The following is a 16971-nucleotide window of genomic DNA, read 5'->3' on the forward strand; positions in this document are numbered from 1 at the left end:
AGCCAATCAAACTGTGATTGTGATTTAAAAAATCTTAGTCTTAGCATGCTGTCAAATGCTGATCAACTTCATCTGAACAAAAGAATCAGAAAACAAATTAGCGGAGGGATGGAGAAATTTGAATACTGACTGGATAATTGATATTAAGGAATTATTGTTAATTTTTAGGTGAGATAATAGTATTTTGTCTATGTATTTCTAAAAGTAATTGTCTTTTAGAGATATAAATGGGAATGGGAATGGATAAGAGTATAAATGAAACAAGATTGGCCATGTAGCAATAATTGCTGAATCTGAGCAATGCTTATTTATATGGATGTTCTACTTGCTCTACTTTTGTATGTCTTTAATTTTTTTCATAGTAAGCAGTTTAAAAATTAGATTAGAACTTTTGCTCCTCTTTATGAATTTTTAAAAGACCAGGTTAACAAACAATTCTAACACTTTACAGCTGGTATTTTTAAAAAGGGTAGTACCAGTAGTGAATCAAGTCTGTAATCTCCCCCAGTGCTTTGTATATGCATGTACCAATGCTTAAAACTTTTACATATAAGCAGCTACTTAGTGGCACCTTTGAATCAGCAGAACCGCCAGTAGAGGCAGGGGCTATGGGGAAGTCAGATCTGAATGAACATAAGACATCTTTTTTTAAGTATTTTATTATTTATTTATCTTCAGAGGGGAAAGGAAGGAGAGAGGAAGGAAACATCAATGTATGGTTGCTTCTCGTGCATCCCCTGCAGGGGACTGGCCCCTGCCGGAAACTGGCCTGCAACCCAGGCATGTGCCCTGACTGGGAATTGAACCGCGATTGTCTGGTTCGCAGGCCCTCGCTCAATCCACTGAGCTACACCAGCCAGGGCCCAAAAGACATCTTTATATACCTCCCTAAAGGCTGGGGGAATGGCCCGGACTGATTAAAAATCAAGAAAGGATTTTGCTTACACCAATTGATTGGGTGATCTGTGAACAGCAGGTTTCCTAGAAGCTGGTAGTGAGAAGGCAGTACAGCATAAGGAAAATTTGAGCATCAGCAAACCATAGATTCATATCTGAAATCAACCAATTACTAGATGTGATCTTACTACATGTTAGAGAACTTTAGTTAATTTACATAATCCCCCATATAATGGGGGATTGTTGCAGATTAAACAAAATATGTGACCTGTGAGAAACTATTAACATAGCAGGCATGATTGTTTAGTACTTTTATGTCTTCAAGGGAACCTGGAACCATGATTGAGCATTGACCAACCTCTGGGAATGTGGCTCTCAGGATGTCTTATGTTAGCAGTTGCTGACTATGTTTTGTACACGTGGAGCAATGGACCATGCCATATTAGGCTGTCAGGATTACTTTGCACAAACATCAACATTTATGATGTGCTTCTGACTTCATTGTTAGGATCCTGAATTTCAGTTGCCATGACCGGTCATGTACCATGATTTACCTAAGTGACTACTTCTCAATAAAAGCCTTGGACTCAGGGACTCAGACAGGCCATTCCAGGCAGAGACATTCTGCACATGCCATTCTAGTTTGTTGCTAGAGAGAAAGCATATCGTGGGTGGCCCTAGATGAGGAAATACTCAAAAACGTGTGTCTGATGTCTCTGAATTCCTCCTGATTCATATCTTTTTTTGCTGTTGCTCCTGGTCTGTCTATTTTTGCTCTAATAAATCTTAGCCATGAGTATAACCTGCTATTAAGTCTTGTAAGTCCTTTCAGTGTGTCAGAAAACTTGACTGCAGCCTTCAATTGCAAGCTAGCTACTTGCATCTAAGTTATGCCTGCTAGTTGTTATAAGGAACTAACTTTACTGTACTAGAATATAGGCCAGGAATTGAGGATTTTGCCTACTTTTCTCAACCATGCCCTTGGAAGAAGAAGTCAAGAGTAACATCTCTTCAGTGGGGAAGTTAGAGGGTATAACTCCAGTGTTCTCCCCTGTCCACCCACCCCTGCCCTTTCAGAGTGGCGAGGCACCATGTAGGGAAAATGGGTAGATGATCAGACCTCCATCTGGGCCCTTTGGAGAATGCACAGCAGTGAAAACCCTTTTTACTGTTTTGAAGGGTAACAAAAAGAATGAAAAGCCTTGTTAGGAGTAATGCAGACTGGAACACTTAAGACTGGTGTTATGGAGCCCCACGTGTGCATGCTGGAGGCTGGAGCTGCACTTTATGTAGCAGTTATAGGAAACAGTAGTGTTACCAAAACAGCTATCAGGAGTTTCCCCAACTCAGCCAGAGCCAAGTACATACAGTCATTTTTACCAAGCACAGGGCACTATAGAAAGACAATCTTAAGCTGTGAGAACTTATGTAAACATAAAAAAATAAACTTACTTGGGTTGGGACTTTGAAGGCAAATCCAAGGGAAGGAGGGGTCCAGGGTACCCATTTTTCAATTCCTTTCTAGATTTGTGTATGTGTGTTTGTATGTTTATGGTTCCCACTCAAGTGACCAGATCTAAGTAAGATACATCAAAAGAGCTTTCTGCCTCTAAAATGCAATAATAATAACAATACAATCATTTGTTATGCAGTACATTTAATTAATATTTTTCAAATAAATTGCCTTCAAGATGGACAGGACTAATCTCCATAGTGATTGCCAAGTGGATTTTCCCTCTATATAGTGTATCTTAAAGATGGTGGGCATAAAGTAGTGATATAAGTTTGCTTCTTAACAGGTGGTTTTTATTTTTATTGAGACCCTAATTCCTACTTTTATTGAAGTTAAGAGTGACTTTGTCAAGTTTTAGTCAGAAGTAATGGTTATTTTTCTCTCACCATCACCATCATTGTCATATATCATTTTATCACTGTCACTCACATTGCCATAGAATGTATTGTTTTTGGAATCTACCTTATTAAAGGACTTGGCAAAAGGCTTGACTTTGTGTGCAGAAGGGGAACTTTGAACATTTCTCTTCTTGGCCTCAGAAATATCATTGACAAGAGACTCAGAAATATTTCTGCGAACAAAGCTTTTCCCCCTATAGTACTGGAAAGAGTTGACTAAGTGAGACTTAGATAACATGTCTACCATACCAGTACTAAATGACCTTTTTAGGTTAGGACACCTGGAAGACTTGGTATATTTCCGAAAACTGGATGACTTTTGTAGCGAGATTTGATTCTGTGGACAGGTTTGATAAGGTGTTTCAGTTGCCATCAGTGGATATTGTAGACTGGCTGGGGAAGGTGGCCTGACTGCCCTATTTGGAAAGGATGAATGAATTTGACTGCTTCCCTTATGGGCATAAGCTGGCTTATGTGACTTAGATAGACTGTATTTCCTAGATGACTTTTTGGACACTCTTTTGGGCCTTGATGGCTTAAGTAACTTTTCTGTACTAGATGGTGTAGATAGAGTTTCTGAACTGGATGATGACATTTCCGGACCTGAAGGCTCAGATAACTTGTCCATATCAGCTAGCATGGGTTGTCTTTCTGGAATGCATGAATCATCTCTCTTGTATCTAGTAAATGATAGTATGGATGACTTGGATAACTTGGCTGCCACACGTTTCTTGATCCTAAAAATATAGAAAATTTAGAGCATGATAATTTAAAACAAAAGAGTGTTATTGCTATCACCAAAAAATATAAGCTACTGTGTCAGTTTAGACTTTTGCTCTTTTTTTGGCTCTACTAGGGAAATTGAAAACAGTAAGAATTGGAGTGTGGTGAAATCCATGACTCACATTACAGATATGAGCTCATGTTGAATTCATGCTTTTGCTTTTTCTTCACAGTATTTTACTGTTTCAACCACTTTAGATAATTATATAGTTTACATATGGAATAATACAAAGTTGTTTTAAATCTACTATTCAGAGAGAGAATTTAATTTATTCCAGAAATTAAACTTTTTATTTAAAAAATCTCAAGTTGAGGACTTCTGGTCAAGATGGAGGCTTAGGTAGATACACTTTGCCTCCTCGCACAACCAAAAGAAGGACAATAACAAATTTAAAAACAACCAGAACTGCCAGAAAAACCTAACTGTATGGACTTCCAACAACCAAGGAGTTAAAGAAGAAACATTTATTCAGACCCATTCATTCATTCATTCATTCATTCCTATTCATTCATAGGAGGGGTAGAGATGGGCAACCAAGACAGAGAGGATGTGCAACAAGGCAGTGGCTGGAGGACAGGGCCACTGAGGTGGTGGCTGGCAGATCGGACAGCTCCACATTTGCCTGTAGATAAACTGGGAGGAATAACTAGGGAGTGGAGACAGACCTTGCAACTCAGGGCGCCAGTGCAGGGAAGGAAATAAAGCCTCAAAACCTCTGGCTGTAAAAACCTGAGGGGGTTGTGATGACAGGAGAAACTCCCAGCCTGACAAGATAGTTTACTGGAGAGATCCACGGGGTCCGGGAATGTACACAAACCCATCCACCTGGGAATCAGCACCAGAAGGGCCCAATTTGCTTGTTGGTAGTGGGAGAAGTGACTGAAAGCTGACAGAGAGCCCAGTCAGACATTGTTCCCTCTCAGACCCCTCCCCCACATACAGCAAAGTGGGTTGCCCCACCCTGATGAATACCTAAGGCTCTGCCCCTAACTATGCAACAGCCATGATGAGACCCCCCCCAAAAAAATGTCCCAAATGAAAGAACAGATCAAAGTTCCAAAAATAGAACTAAGCAATGAAAAGATAGCCAACCTATCAGATGCAGAGTTCGAAACACAGGTAATCAGGCTGCTCACAGAAATGGGTGAGTATGGTCACAAAAGAGAAGAAAAAGTGAAAGCTATGCAAAGTGAAATAAAGAAAAATATACAGGGAACCAACAGTGATGGGAAGGAAACTAGGACTCAAATCAATGATTTGGAGGAGAAGGAAGAAATAAACATTCAACCTGAACAGAATGGAGAAATAAGAATTCAAAAAAAATGAGGAGAAGCTTAAGAACCTCTGGGACAACTTTAAATGTTCCAACATCTGAATCATAAGAGTGCCAGAGGGAGAAGAGGATGAGCAATAAATTGAAAACTTATTTGAAAAAATAATGAGTGAGAACTTCCCCAATCTGGCAAAGGAAAAAGACTTCCAGGAAGTTCAGGAAGCTCAGAGACTCCCAAAGAAATGGGACCCAAGGAAGCACACACCGAGGCACATCATAATTACATTACCCAAAATGAAAGATAAGGAGAGAATCTTAAAAGCAGCAGGCAAGAAGGGGCTAGAAAGAGGCATTCGAAGTCATGAAAGGCAAGGACCTACATCCAAGATTGCTCTATTCAGCAAAGCTTTCATTTAGAATGGAAGGGCAGATAAAGTGCTTCCCAGATAAGGTCAAGTTAAAGGAGTTCGTCATCACCAAGCCCTTATTATATGAAATGCTAAAGGGACTTATCTAAGAAAAAGATGAAAAATATGAACAGTAAAATCACAGCAAACTCACAACAATCAACAACTGAACCTAGAATAAAAATAAAAACAAAAACAAATTAAGCAAATTACTAGAACAGGAACAGAATCACAGAAATGGAGGTCACACAGGGGTTTATCGGTGGGGAGAGAGTGGGGGAGAATGGGGAAAAGGTACAGGGAATAAGAAACATAAGCAGTAGGTCCGAAATAGACGGGGGAAGGTTAAGAAGAGTACAGGAAATGGAGAAGCCAAAGAACTTATATCTACAACCCATGGACATGAACTAAGGGAGGGGAGAGAATGCTGGTGGGAGGGGTAGTACAGGGTGGAGGGGAATAAAAGGGGAAAATGAGACAACTGTACTAGCATAAGCAATAAAATATATTCTTTAAAGAATCAGAAGTTCATACATAACTGATAAACAAATATCACAACTTGTTACAAGGGAAAAAATACTCTTTAGACCAAACTCATTGTTTTCTTGTTATATTTATGACATCAAGTTATCTACCCATGCATATTTATATTCACAATATTCCCCTAAAGCTAAAAGAAAAAAGCAGTGGTATATTGTAGTCATCAGTCCTTGGACTGGGAAATATTAGGGAACCACTACATTACGGCCAGAATTATCCTTTTATATGAAAGACAGTGACTGAAATCATGAGAACAGTCATAACTTTTCATCATGCTAATACACTTTAAAGTGGTAGATTATCCAAAAAGTTTGATTGTCTTTGGAATGCAGAACAACTCCTTCTCTCTCCCTCTTTTCATTCTCTCTGTCTTACTCAAACAGTCATGCCCTATTTTCCTAGACTCAATGTATAATTAAATTAATAGCCTGGGGCTCAGCTGAACCCTGAATAGGAGACCGCTTTGGCTAAAGTTGATAATATCACTGAGATTATTTAAGAGCTGATGTCATTTAAGTATAGGTATCCACCCACAGGATGTTGGTAGCACTTTAGAATTCTGCAGTTAACATTAAGTAACCACTCCAACAATGAAACCTTCATTATATGTACACACACATGCACACACAGCCTTTGCATTCTTAATTCAAAGTATAACACTTACGTTTCTGCTTTGGGGAAATCGTCATTCAAACAATTGTAATGGAGAAAACAAAAAGACAACATGATGACAGCTGTACAGGTAATACCAATTATATGAACGTGCAGATATCTTGTGAAATTCTCCAATTTGCTCAGGGTTGTTGGTTCAAGACCCTTAGTTCCTGTTGAAGAGACTGTATGACCAGAAAATGTGTTAGGTAGTGTTTTCTTCCATTTTGATAGTGGCCTGCCCCTATATGTCAAAATCTAATTTCTTAGGTTTATTAAAGCATAAATGTCTGACTGTTAATTTCTTCCCTCTATCACACCCTAGCCCCAGTCTAGAAGCCCCTCCTGGAAGACATCTCTGGCTAATCAACATAATTACCTGGGTTACCCATGCATCATGGCTTTTTTACCCCATTAAGATTTTGACTCTGTGTGAATGTCTTCCATGTTTGAATGTACTTGAGTGTTAATGTGTGTGTACAGTTGGAAAGAGGATGGGACAAGTAAAACCCTTGTTGAAATCTACTATGTGTTACATACCATGTTATCTTCATGCACATATTATTATGTACTTTGGTTGGGAATGGGGGTTAGTGGATTGGGGGGAAAAGGAGAGTGAAGGCAGACAACATGGCTATATTCTTTTTTAAAAAGATTTTATTTATTTATTTCTAGACAGAGGGGAAGGGAAGGAGAGAAAGGGGAGAAATATCAATGTATGGTTGCCACTAGTGTGTCCCCTGCTGGGACCTGGCCCACAACCCAGGCACGTGGCCTGACAGGGAATCAAACTGGCAACCGTTTGGTTCACAGGCCAGCACTCAATCCACTGAGCCACACCAGCCAGGGCAATATGTCTATTCTCTTTATGCTTCTATGTTGCTTGATTTTTTTCACATAGAATGAAAAGAGATATCCTAGAGATTCTTAAGGACTTACTAAATGGTAACATGTAAGAAACAGCAGATTTCTTAAACACAGCTAGCTTATCTAAGTGCTTCAATTCATAACACAATCATCATTTCTAGGTTTTAAGGTTAGGTTCCTACCTGTGGTAGAAGATCCACCCGTCTGGTTTCTATTTAAACAAGTACTTGTCCAAATGGACAAAAGTAGGACAGAAATAAAAAGGTTCATCTTCAGAGCTTCATTCAAATGCTGCTTCTGTCAAGGAAACTACTGTGTTTGACATGGCTCAGCCTGTTCTAGGGCTTTATGACATCATATGGTTTGTGTCATGTTCGGACAACATATCATCACCATGGAGAAGTATGGGCTTCTGTGTGGGACAAATTAAGTCCATTGGATTTTTTAAAATTTTTTAAAAGACTTTATTTGTTTATTTATCTTTAGAGGGGAAGGAGAGAGGGAGAGAAACATCAATGTATGGCTGCCTTTTGTGCGTCCCCTGCTGGTAGTTAGCCTGCAAGGAACCGGCCTGCAACCCAGGCATGTGCCCTGACTGGGAATTGAACCACGATGTCTGGTTCGCAGGTCCGCGCTTAATCCACTGAGCCACGCCAGCCAGGGCCTTAAGTACATTGGATTTTATTCTAGGAAAAATGGAGTACCAAAAATGGAGTTTCTGGCTAGAGAGTGATGTGATAAGATCTGTCCTTAGGAAACCCACACAGGCTCTTGTGTAGGGAATAGATTGGAGGGGCACAGGTGGAAGAAAGTAGTAAGACAGTTAGGAAGTTGTCCAGATGATAGAAGATGTTAGCTTGAAGCAGAGTGGTGGTGGTGAGGATGGAGAAAAAGCGGTGAATCTGAGAAATATATTGTGAGTTGGCAGAGCTAGATGATAGGTGGGCTACGGGTCATGAGGGAGAGAGAGGGAGTAAGGATGATTCATTCATCAGCCAAAAAAGTGTTCAGTGTCTAATATGTGATAGGAAGATTTGCCCTAGGTACTGAACACGCACATAGTCATGGTTTCTGCCTTCACAAAGTTTGAAATCTAGTTGGAGAGACAGACATGTAAATAAACAATCACTAGGCAGTGTGGGTGTGTAATGTCATGCAGGCTGTGCGGGGGACAGGGCCACAGGAACACACACAAGGGGTATGTATTCTAGTAGGGAATCCTGTATGAGATGGCCCTTGAGCTGAGGTGAGGGGTTTGGGGTTTTTTTTTTAAAGATTTTATTTCTTTATCTTTAGAGGGGAAGGGAAGGAGAGAAGGAGAGAAATATCAGTGTATGGTTGCCACTTGTGTGTCCCCTGCTGGGACCTGGCCCACAACCCAGGCACGTGGCCTGACTGGGAATCAAACTGGCAACCGTTTGGTTCACAGGCCAGCACTCAATCCACTGAGCCACACCAGCCAGGGCGATATGTCTATACTATTCATGCTTCTATGTTGCTTGATTTTTTCACAAAGAATAAAAACAGATATCCTAGAGATTCTTAAAGACTTACTAAATGGTAACATGTAAGAAACAGCAGATTTCTTACACACAGCTAGCTTATCTAATTAAGTGCTTCAATTCATAACACAATCATCATTTCTAGGTTTTAAGGTTAGGTTCCTACCTGTGGTAGAAGATCCACCCGTCTGGTTTCTATTTAAACAAGTACTTGTCCAAATGGACAAAAGTAGGACAGAAATAAAAAGGTTCATCTTCAGAGCTTCATTCAAATGCTGCTTCTGTCAAGGAAACTACTGTGTTTGACATGGCTCAGCCTGTTCTAGGGCTTTATGACATCATATGGTTTGTGTCATGTTCTGACAACATATCATCACCATGGAGAAGTATGGGCTTCTGTGTGGGACAAATTGAGTACATTGGATTTTATTCTAGGAAAAATGGAGTACCAAAAATGGAGTTTCTGGCTAGAGAGTGATGTGATAAGATCTGTCCTTTAGAAAACCCACACAGGCTCTTGTGTAGGGAATAGATTGGAGGGGCACAGGTGGAAGAAAGTAGTAAGACAGTTAGGAAGTTGTCCAGATGATAGAAGATGTTAGCTTGAAGCAGAGTGGTGGTCATGAGGATGGAGAAAAAGCGATGAATCTGAGAAATATATTGTGAGTTGGTAGAGCTAGATGATAGGTGGGCTACGGGTCATGAGGGAGAGAGAGGGAGTAAGGATGATTCATTCATCAGCCAAAAAAGTGTTCAGTGTCTAATATGTGACAGGAAGATTTGCCCTAGGTACTGAACACGCACATAGTCATGGTTTCTGCCTTCACGAAGTTTGAAATCTAGTTGGAGAGACAGACATGTAAATAAACAATCACTAGGCAGTGTGGGTGTGTAATGTCATGCAGGCTGTGCGGGGGACAGGGCCACAGGAACACACACAAGGGGTATGTATTCAGTGTAGGGAATCCTGTAGGAGATGGCCCTTGAGCTGAGGTGAGGGGTTTGGGGTTTTTTTTTAAAGATTTTATTTCTTTATCTTTAGAGGGGAAGGGAAGGAGAGAAGGAGAGAAATACCAATGTATGGTTGCCACTTGTGTGTCCCCTGCTGGGACCTGGCCCACAACCCAGGCACGTGGCCTGACAGGGAATCAAACTGGCAACCATTTGGTTCACAGGCCAGCACTCAATCCACTGAGCCACACCAGCCAGGTGAGGTGAGGTTTTTAATTTGTTGTTTAATGAAAACAGGAATTCTTTGAACCCAGAAAGGAAGGAAAGATTATTGTATTGCAGATAGATAAATCAATGTAGTTAAAACGCGGTTAAGGAAACTTCATTTTCCTATGGCCTAAATGAATAGTATGGGGTGGAGATAGCTCGAAATAAAGCTGGAATGGTTAAGCTGGGTAACCCTTATAAAAGTGTTTGTGTTAAAGGCTTTTCTTTAAATCTATTTCCTCATCTCTAAAATGAATGGAGAAGAGATGAAAGAACATGTCCTATAAGAGAGGCAATCTTTGAAATCATAGTTTTGGGACCATTACAATAGATCAAAATTAAATAGATTTTGGAAATTACTAATCATTTTTACCCTGAAACTAAATAATCCTGCTCCCCAAATACCTTTATATTTCAATAAAGCTGGGGGGGGAACCCAAAACAGGAAAATGTTTTTTATCCCTTTCTAAATAAAATGTTCTTATTTTGAGTGAGTCCTGTAAACTGAAAGAATATATCTGTCAAGTCTTTTTTAAAATCACGTTTTTTTTCTAGTATGAACAGACAGTTGATTGACAATGTCTTAAAGCCAGTATTTGAGAAATGGCTTTCAAATTATTTTAAATATTAACTTAATTTTCACAATGAATAAACACTACTTTTTTTTGCTCTAACATAAATTTACATGAGCTTATTTGTAGTTTCACATGAAAGCCGTGTTAGAATTTATTTCACTCAAATTCTGGGTAGCACTTTGATTAAAATTATACATAAAATTAAACTTTAAAATCCCTTTACTTGCTTCAGATGTTGTGATTGTTTTTTATTGTTGCCAGAAGTAGGCGGAGGCCCAAAGAGGTACTTGCCTCTGGCACAAAATTTAAGTGGTGCCCAAACACCCAGTAATCAAATCAATAATATTTTAATGCAATATTTAAAAATCAAAATTAATGCAGAAAAATCCATGATATAAAAAATGTCGAAGTTTTTTAAAAGGCAGACTTCGATCCCATACTTGTGCTTTCCTCATGATCCAGAGTCCCCATCTTTGGGCCATCCTTATCCTTGTCCTCTTTAAAAATCACAAGAGCAGGGTTCAAGAACATACAGTCCTTCTAAACAGGGCTGTGTTGTCCCTAAGACTCCTAGAAATCTCTTTGTCATCTGCCCCAGAACTCTCTGCTCCTGGGCTGCTGTTCGATTACTCCCCGCTTTTATCTTACTGTCTTGCTCCCACAGTTTGGCCAGCACTGTTCCAAGTTGAATCAAAAGTACCGAAGCTTGTCCTAGCTTCTATGTGGGAAGTTGGAATCCTTGGCCCTTTTTCTTGTAAAACTGAAGAACAGCTCTGGGTTTTCCTCCTCACGGCTTTCTACTGCCCTCATCTGGGCTTCAATTGTCAGTGCAATTCCACTGCTGGCCTTGAATTTTTTACCAATAGATTTTTTAAAGTACATTTCATTGATTATGCTATTACAGTTGTCCCAATTTTTTCTTCCTTTTATCCCCCTTCGCCCTGTATCCCCACCCTCCAACATTCCCCACCCCCTTAGTTCATGTCCATGAGTTGTACATATAAGTTCTTTGGCTTCTCTGTTTCCTATACTATTTTTAACCTGCCCCTGTCTATTTTGTGCCTACTATTTATGCTACTTATTCTCTGTACCTTTTCAGCCCATCTCCCTCTCCCACTCCCCACTGATAACCCTCTATGTGATTGCCATTTCTCTGATTCTTTTATATGAAATATTAAAGGGAGTTATTGAAGAAATAGGAGAAGACCAATAGGTTTTTTAAATTGAAAAAATTATTTATGTGCGTTATAAAAATTTCAAATTGTGCAGTGGTATTTAAGCTTCCCTTTATGCCTTCAGTTCTCATGACACCTTAAAGATTGCTCTAAATATTTCTTGCCCATGTATAAAATCTTCATCTTTATTTTTTTAAACATTTTTTTATTTTTTATTTTTTTAAGATTTTATTTATTTATCTTTAGAGGGGAAGGAGACAGGGAGAGAAATATCAAATGTGTGGTTGCCTCTTGTGCATCCCCTGCTGGGAACTGGCCTGCAACCCAGGCATGTGCCCTGACTGGGAATCGAACCTCGATCGTGTGATTCACAGGCCCGTGTTCAATCCACTGAGCTACACCAGCCAGGGCATCTTCATCTTTATTTTTAATTGCATTTTAAAATTGCATAAGGGATATATTAATCTATTCTCATTATGTAAAATAAAAAATACAGAAATATATAGAATAACAAGTTACGGAGTTCTTTTCTTCACTATACCACTGTTTTCCCATTCTAGAAATAATAACTCAAAAGCTTCATATGTACCTCTCAGATATTTTCTACATGTTTACATACATGTCATATATATGATGCACACACACTAAACACAAATGAGATCATTCTGTAAGTATTTTATCAAGGTTTTTTACATTTTTTATGTAATTATTGTTCAAATACAGTTTTCTGTCTTTTATTCCCATCCCAGCCCACCCACCCTGTGCTCCCCACCTCCCTCCCATTTCCACCCCCGCTAATTGTTGTCCATGTGTCCTTTATACTTCTTCCTATAAACCCCTCCCCTCTCCCCTCTGGTCAAGGTTTTTTTTAACTATGCAACTGTGAGCACACTCATGTTAATGGCAGCATTATTTATAATAGCCATGGGGTGGAAATGATCCAAATGTCTATCAAAAATGAATAGATAAACAAAATGTAGTTAGCCAAATAGTGAATATTATTCACCCTTAAAAAGGCATTAAGCTCTGAGACATGTTTCAACATGGATGAGCCTTGAGGATGTTATGCTAAGAAATAAGCCAGTCACAAAAGGCCAAATACTGTATGGTTCTTATTCTATGAGTTACCTAGAGTAATCAAATTCATAGAGACCAAAAGTGAAATGGTGGTTTCCAGGGTCTGGGTAGAGGGGAGAATGCAATGTTATTATTTAGTGGGTACAGAGTGTTAGTTTGGAGTGATAGAAAAGTTCTATCGATGGTTGATGGTGATAGTTGTACAACTGCACAACAATGTGAATTTATTTAATGCCACTAAATTGTATATTCAAAAATAGTTAAAATGGTAAAATTTAAGTCACATGTATGAGGTCCGTCTAGAGAAAGTTCAACCATTGTTAATATGACAAGAATGGTTTGCATGACATCAATGTAACCCAGCAGCCAAGGGGAGTAGAGTGGAACGCACATGTGTGAATGATGATGACTTCACTATACTAGTGAGCAAGGGTGGTAGATGCTATTGAGTGAGCATGTGTACTGTGTGGCTGTTGCATTCAAAATGACAGAAGGAATAGAACAATGAATCTGTATCAAATTTTGTGTTAAGCTTGAACATTCCTCTGTGGAAACTATTTGGATGATTCAAAAGGCTTTCAGGGACAATGCAGTGAATGCAGCACAAATAAAAATGGGGCACAAACACTTCGAAGATGGTTGAGAATCTGTTCAAAGTGATATACATTCTGGAAGGCCTGCAACAAACAGAACACCTGGGCATGTTGAAAGTGTATGGGCCAGTCTGGGGACTCCAAAACCTACTGTGTCTGAGATTTTGATGCAAGATCTTGGCATTGAAATGTGTCATCTCAAAATTTGTGGCAGCTGACGGCGATTCCAACAAAGGATTTTGCAGTGTTTTGAACAGTGGAAGAGACACTGGGAGAACTGTATGAGGTCCCAAGGTACCTACTTTGAAGAGGACTGAGGCATCATTGTCCTGTGTACAATATTTCTTATATCAACTTCAATAAGTGTCTCTATTTTTCATATTACATGGATGGATACTTTCTGGACAGACCTCATATTTTAGCACAATAAAAAAATTAGGAAAAAATTCCACACTACTAATACCTGAACAATTTCCTTTTAAAAGAAGCAAAGCCCAGGTAAAAGACAAACTTAAAAAAAGAAGAGTCAAATGTAAACATTTACAGTGCTAAGCATGACTGACCTAAATGACCACTTTCTCTCCTCAGTCCCATTCCGCTCTCCCAAACTAATGGCTTTAAAATAGTCTGGTGCATGTTCTTTGAGTTTCTTTTCTGTGTGTTTGCATACACTACAGAGCATAGGTCTGTAGCTACACTGGGTTAAAAGCTTGGGTCCACCATTTACCAGCCTGGTGACTTTGTCAAGTTAATGTTTCTGTACTTCTGGTTTCTTATCTGTAAAAGGAGCATAATAATAGAAGCATCTGAATAAGAGCTATAGTGAGGATTAAATTAAATAATGCATGTCACAGTACACAGCGTGTAATAAGTGGTCAAGAAACATTAGCCGTTACTATTGGATGTAGTGTCCATCTTTAGAGAGTCAGCAAAGTAGGCCAGCAAAGGTTAAATACCTGTAACATTAAAAGCAGAAACCAGGGACTGGAAGGAATTTAAGGATGGGTGCCAGAAAGGGCAACAGAAGAGCTCAAGAAAAGAAAGTGAGTAGCTGCCAATCGAATCTAGTATCCACATTTATAGAAGAAAGAGTAGCCCTGGCTGGTATAGCTCAGTGGATTGAGCACGGGCCTGCAAACCAAGGGGTCCCTGGTTTGATTTCCAGTCAGGGCATGTGCCTGGGTTGCAGGCCAGGTCCCTGGTGGGGAGCGTTCAAGAGGGAACCACACATTGATATTTATCTCCCTCTCTTTTTTTCCCTCCGCCCTCTCTAAAAATAAATAAATAAGATCTGTTTTTAAAAAGAAGAAAAAGTAGAGGAGATACAAGGAAACATAGATAGATGTGTAGTAATAAAGGAGACTTTAATACACTACTCTCAGTGCAAGTGACAGAAGATAAACAATATAATCAGCAGAGTTGATCATATATATGTAACTTTGTGCTCCTTTTTTTCTCTCATGAGCATAAGTTGTTCTATCTTCTTGGAATGGAAATCCATTATTTTGGAAAACCACTTCTCCCTACCTCAACCTGGTCCTGATAAGGACTAACAATCATAGAATCCCTCCCTCTTGGCCACAAAAGTGGGCATGTGGCTCAGGCTAGACCAATAATAGTTTCTTATCTCTGGCCACAGTGATTGGTTTGTAGTTAGCCATATAACTCAGGGCAGGCCAATCATAAGTCTTCACTAAGTTATTTCAAACAATTTGGACCAAGAAGTTCTTTTACCACCACTGGTGGAAACCTTGGCAAGGATGTGAATTTAGAGTGGCCATGGCCCCAGTTGGCAGGAGTAAGCTAATTTGCAAGAATAAAACCTGCACAAAGAGGAAAGATGGAGAACATTTTCCAAGGAGAGTCACAATTCTAGTTGTTCTTGAGGCCATCCTCATCTGTGCCTTTTTGGCGGTTTGAGTATATGCATCCAAATATTTCCTCTTTTGATTTACTGATTGGAATTGGGCTTATGTCATTTGCAACCACAAGAGTTCTAACTAATATATATTGGTGTGGTGTGGGGGCCAACGTTCATTAGAATTTCTCATTTCCTCCTATCAGCGGTTACCAGCACACCTCCTCTGCAGGCTTGAACTTTCTGGTAAGAAGGCTATTATTAACTTTCTCTCCTTATCTCCCTATTCTTACTAACATGACTTCCTTGCCAGTGCAAATGGGTGTGTGTTCTCATCTGTACACATTTACATGTATCCACGTTTGTGTCCTCGAGTGCGCTCACAAACAGGTACATAAATATGTATGACACCTCGGATGAGAACTTGTAGGAAGCATCTGTAGGACTGTAAATTATGTTTTGTTTATCTTTAAATCTCATATGCCTGCTAATATACTCTAGTTATTACCACATAAAGGGTGAGAAACAGTTTGACCTCAACTGCTGGTCTAGTCTCGATTTATTTGGTGACCGTCATTAATGAAATTGCAGTAAGTTGCTTTCTAGAAGGTCTTGAACATCCTCAAAAGGAGATCTTGACAGTTCAGTATCCATTTCACAGTTCTCTGCCTGTTCTGCCACGGTGCGGGCAAGGAACACAAGTGCTATGGAGATAATGACCCGACTTTCATTTGAAAAGAGCTCTAGTGATCAGACATTTTTCCCTCCAGGGGTGGAGGAGAGTGGGAAGCATACCACGAGAAAATATGAGTCCCAAATCAATGACGACTGACTGCTTTGACTAAACCTTTACAACCAGTTCAGGCTGCAGGATTTGCTCATCTGATTGCAATGTGTCTCAGAGGACTTAGTCCTTACTAGCACCCCTAAGTGACAGACAAGGAATTCCTAGAGTAATCCGCCCAGTGCCCAGCTGGGGTGGCATTTTTATTGCATTATTTTCTTCATTTCACAGATGAGCCTGCTGAGGCTCAGAATAGCTAAGTAGCATGCCCACGTTCCCAAGCTAGTAAGTGACAGAGCCAGAATGTTCTGAAAATAAACTGGGAATATACACAGGAAATATGAAATTAAAAGTTTCATTAAGAAACTACACACAAAAGAACATAGGTGACGTATACATAAATCATGAAGCTACGTAGTAAAATGAATACTCATACCTACCAACTAACCTTAGAGCACCATCAATGTGATTGGGTTTCCCTGTGTCTCTGTGCTCATGCCTCCCTGCTCTTAGGTGGTGACGTCTTTCCTTTCCCATGATTTTCATTAATCTATGAAAATCTATAACCCAGAAGTATGTTTACCTAGTTTTGCTTAATCCCCAAGTGTATAAAAATGGAAAATATTTTATATTTCTTCTGTGACTTGCTTTATTTATTTTTAATTTGGAGGCATTTTATTATGAATTTTTATTTTTAAACTTTATTTTTCAATTACAGTTGGCATACAATATTATGTTTTAGGTGTACAACATAGTGATTAGACATTTGTATAACTTACAAAGTGATTCCCCTGGTACGCCTAGTACCCATCTGACATCATACATAGTTATTACAATATTATTGACTATATTCCCTATG

At 39.4% G+C, this 16971-nt stretch overlaps 1 protein-coding gene across 1 annotated transcript; it reads right to left on the bottom strand.

Moving 5' to 3' along the window:
• Positions 1-2764: 2764 nt before the first annotated feature.
• On the bottom strand, positions 2765-7600 carry CUNHXorf66 (chromosome unknown CXorf66 homolog). The gene is made up of 4 exons (XM_037052620.1): positions 7513-7600; positions 6477-6546; positions 3336-3545; positions 2765-2981 (listed from the first exon to the last, which is right to left on the bottom strand). The coding sequence occupies exons 1-4, from the start codon at positions 7598-7600 to the stop codon at positions 2765-2767; spliced, it is 585 nt and encodes a 194-aa protein (XP_036908515.1).
• Between the last annotated feature and the right edge of the window lie 9371 nt (positions 7601-16971).

The sequence above is a fragment of the Sturnira hondurensis genome, unplaced genomic scaffold, assembly GCF_014824575.4.
Source record: "Sturnira hondurensis isolate 20B ecotype Veracruz unplaced genomic scaffold, ASM1482457v3 Scaffold0007487, whole genome shotgun sequence".
Taxonomy (NCBI): Eukaryota; Metazoa; Chordata; class Mammalia; order Chiroptera; family Phyllostomidae; genus Sturnira; species Sturnira hondurensis.

Bases quoted from the DNA above. Each gene is read 5' to 3' on its own strand.
- CUNHXorf66 (XM_037052620.1), bottom strand. From the start codon at position 7,600: ATGAACCTTTTTATTTCTGTCCTACTTTTGTCCATTTGGACAAGTACT. The intron at 6,547-7,512 runs GTAGGAACCTAA...TTACCTGTACAG, and splicing joins GGGTGGATCTTCTACCACAG to CTGTCATCATGTTGTCTTTT. The intron at 3,546-6,476 runs GTAAGTGTTATA...CTATATTTTTAG, and splicing joins GATTTCCCCAAAGCAGAAAC to GATCAAGAAACGTGTGGCAG.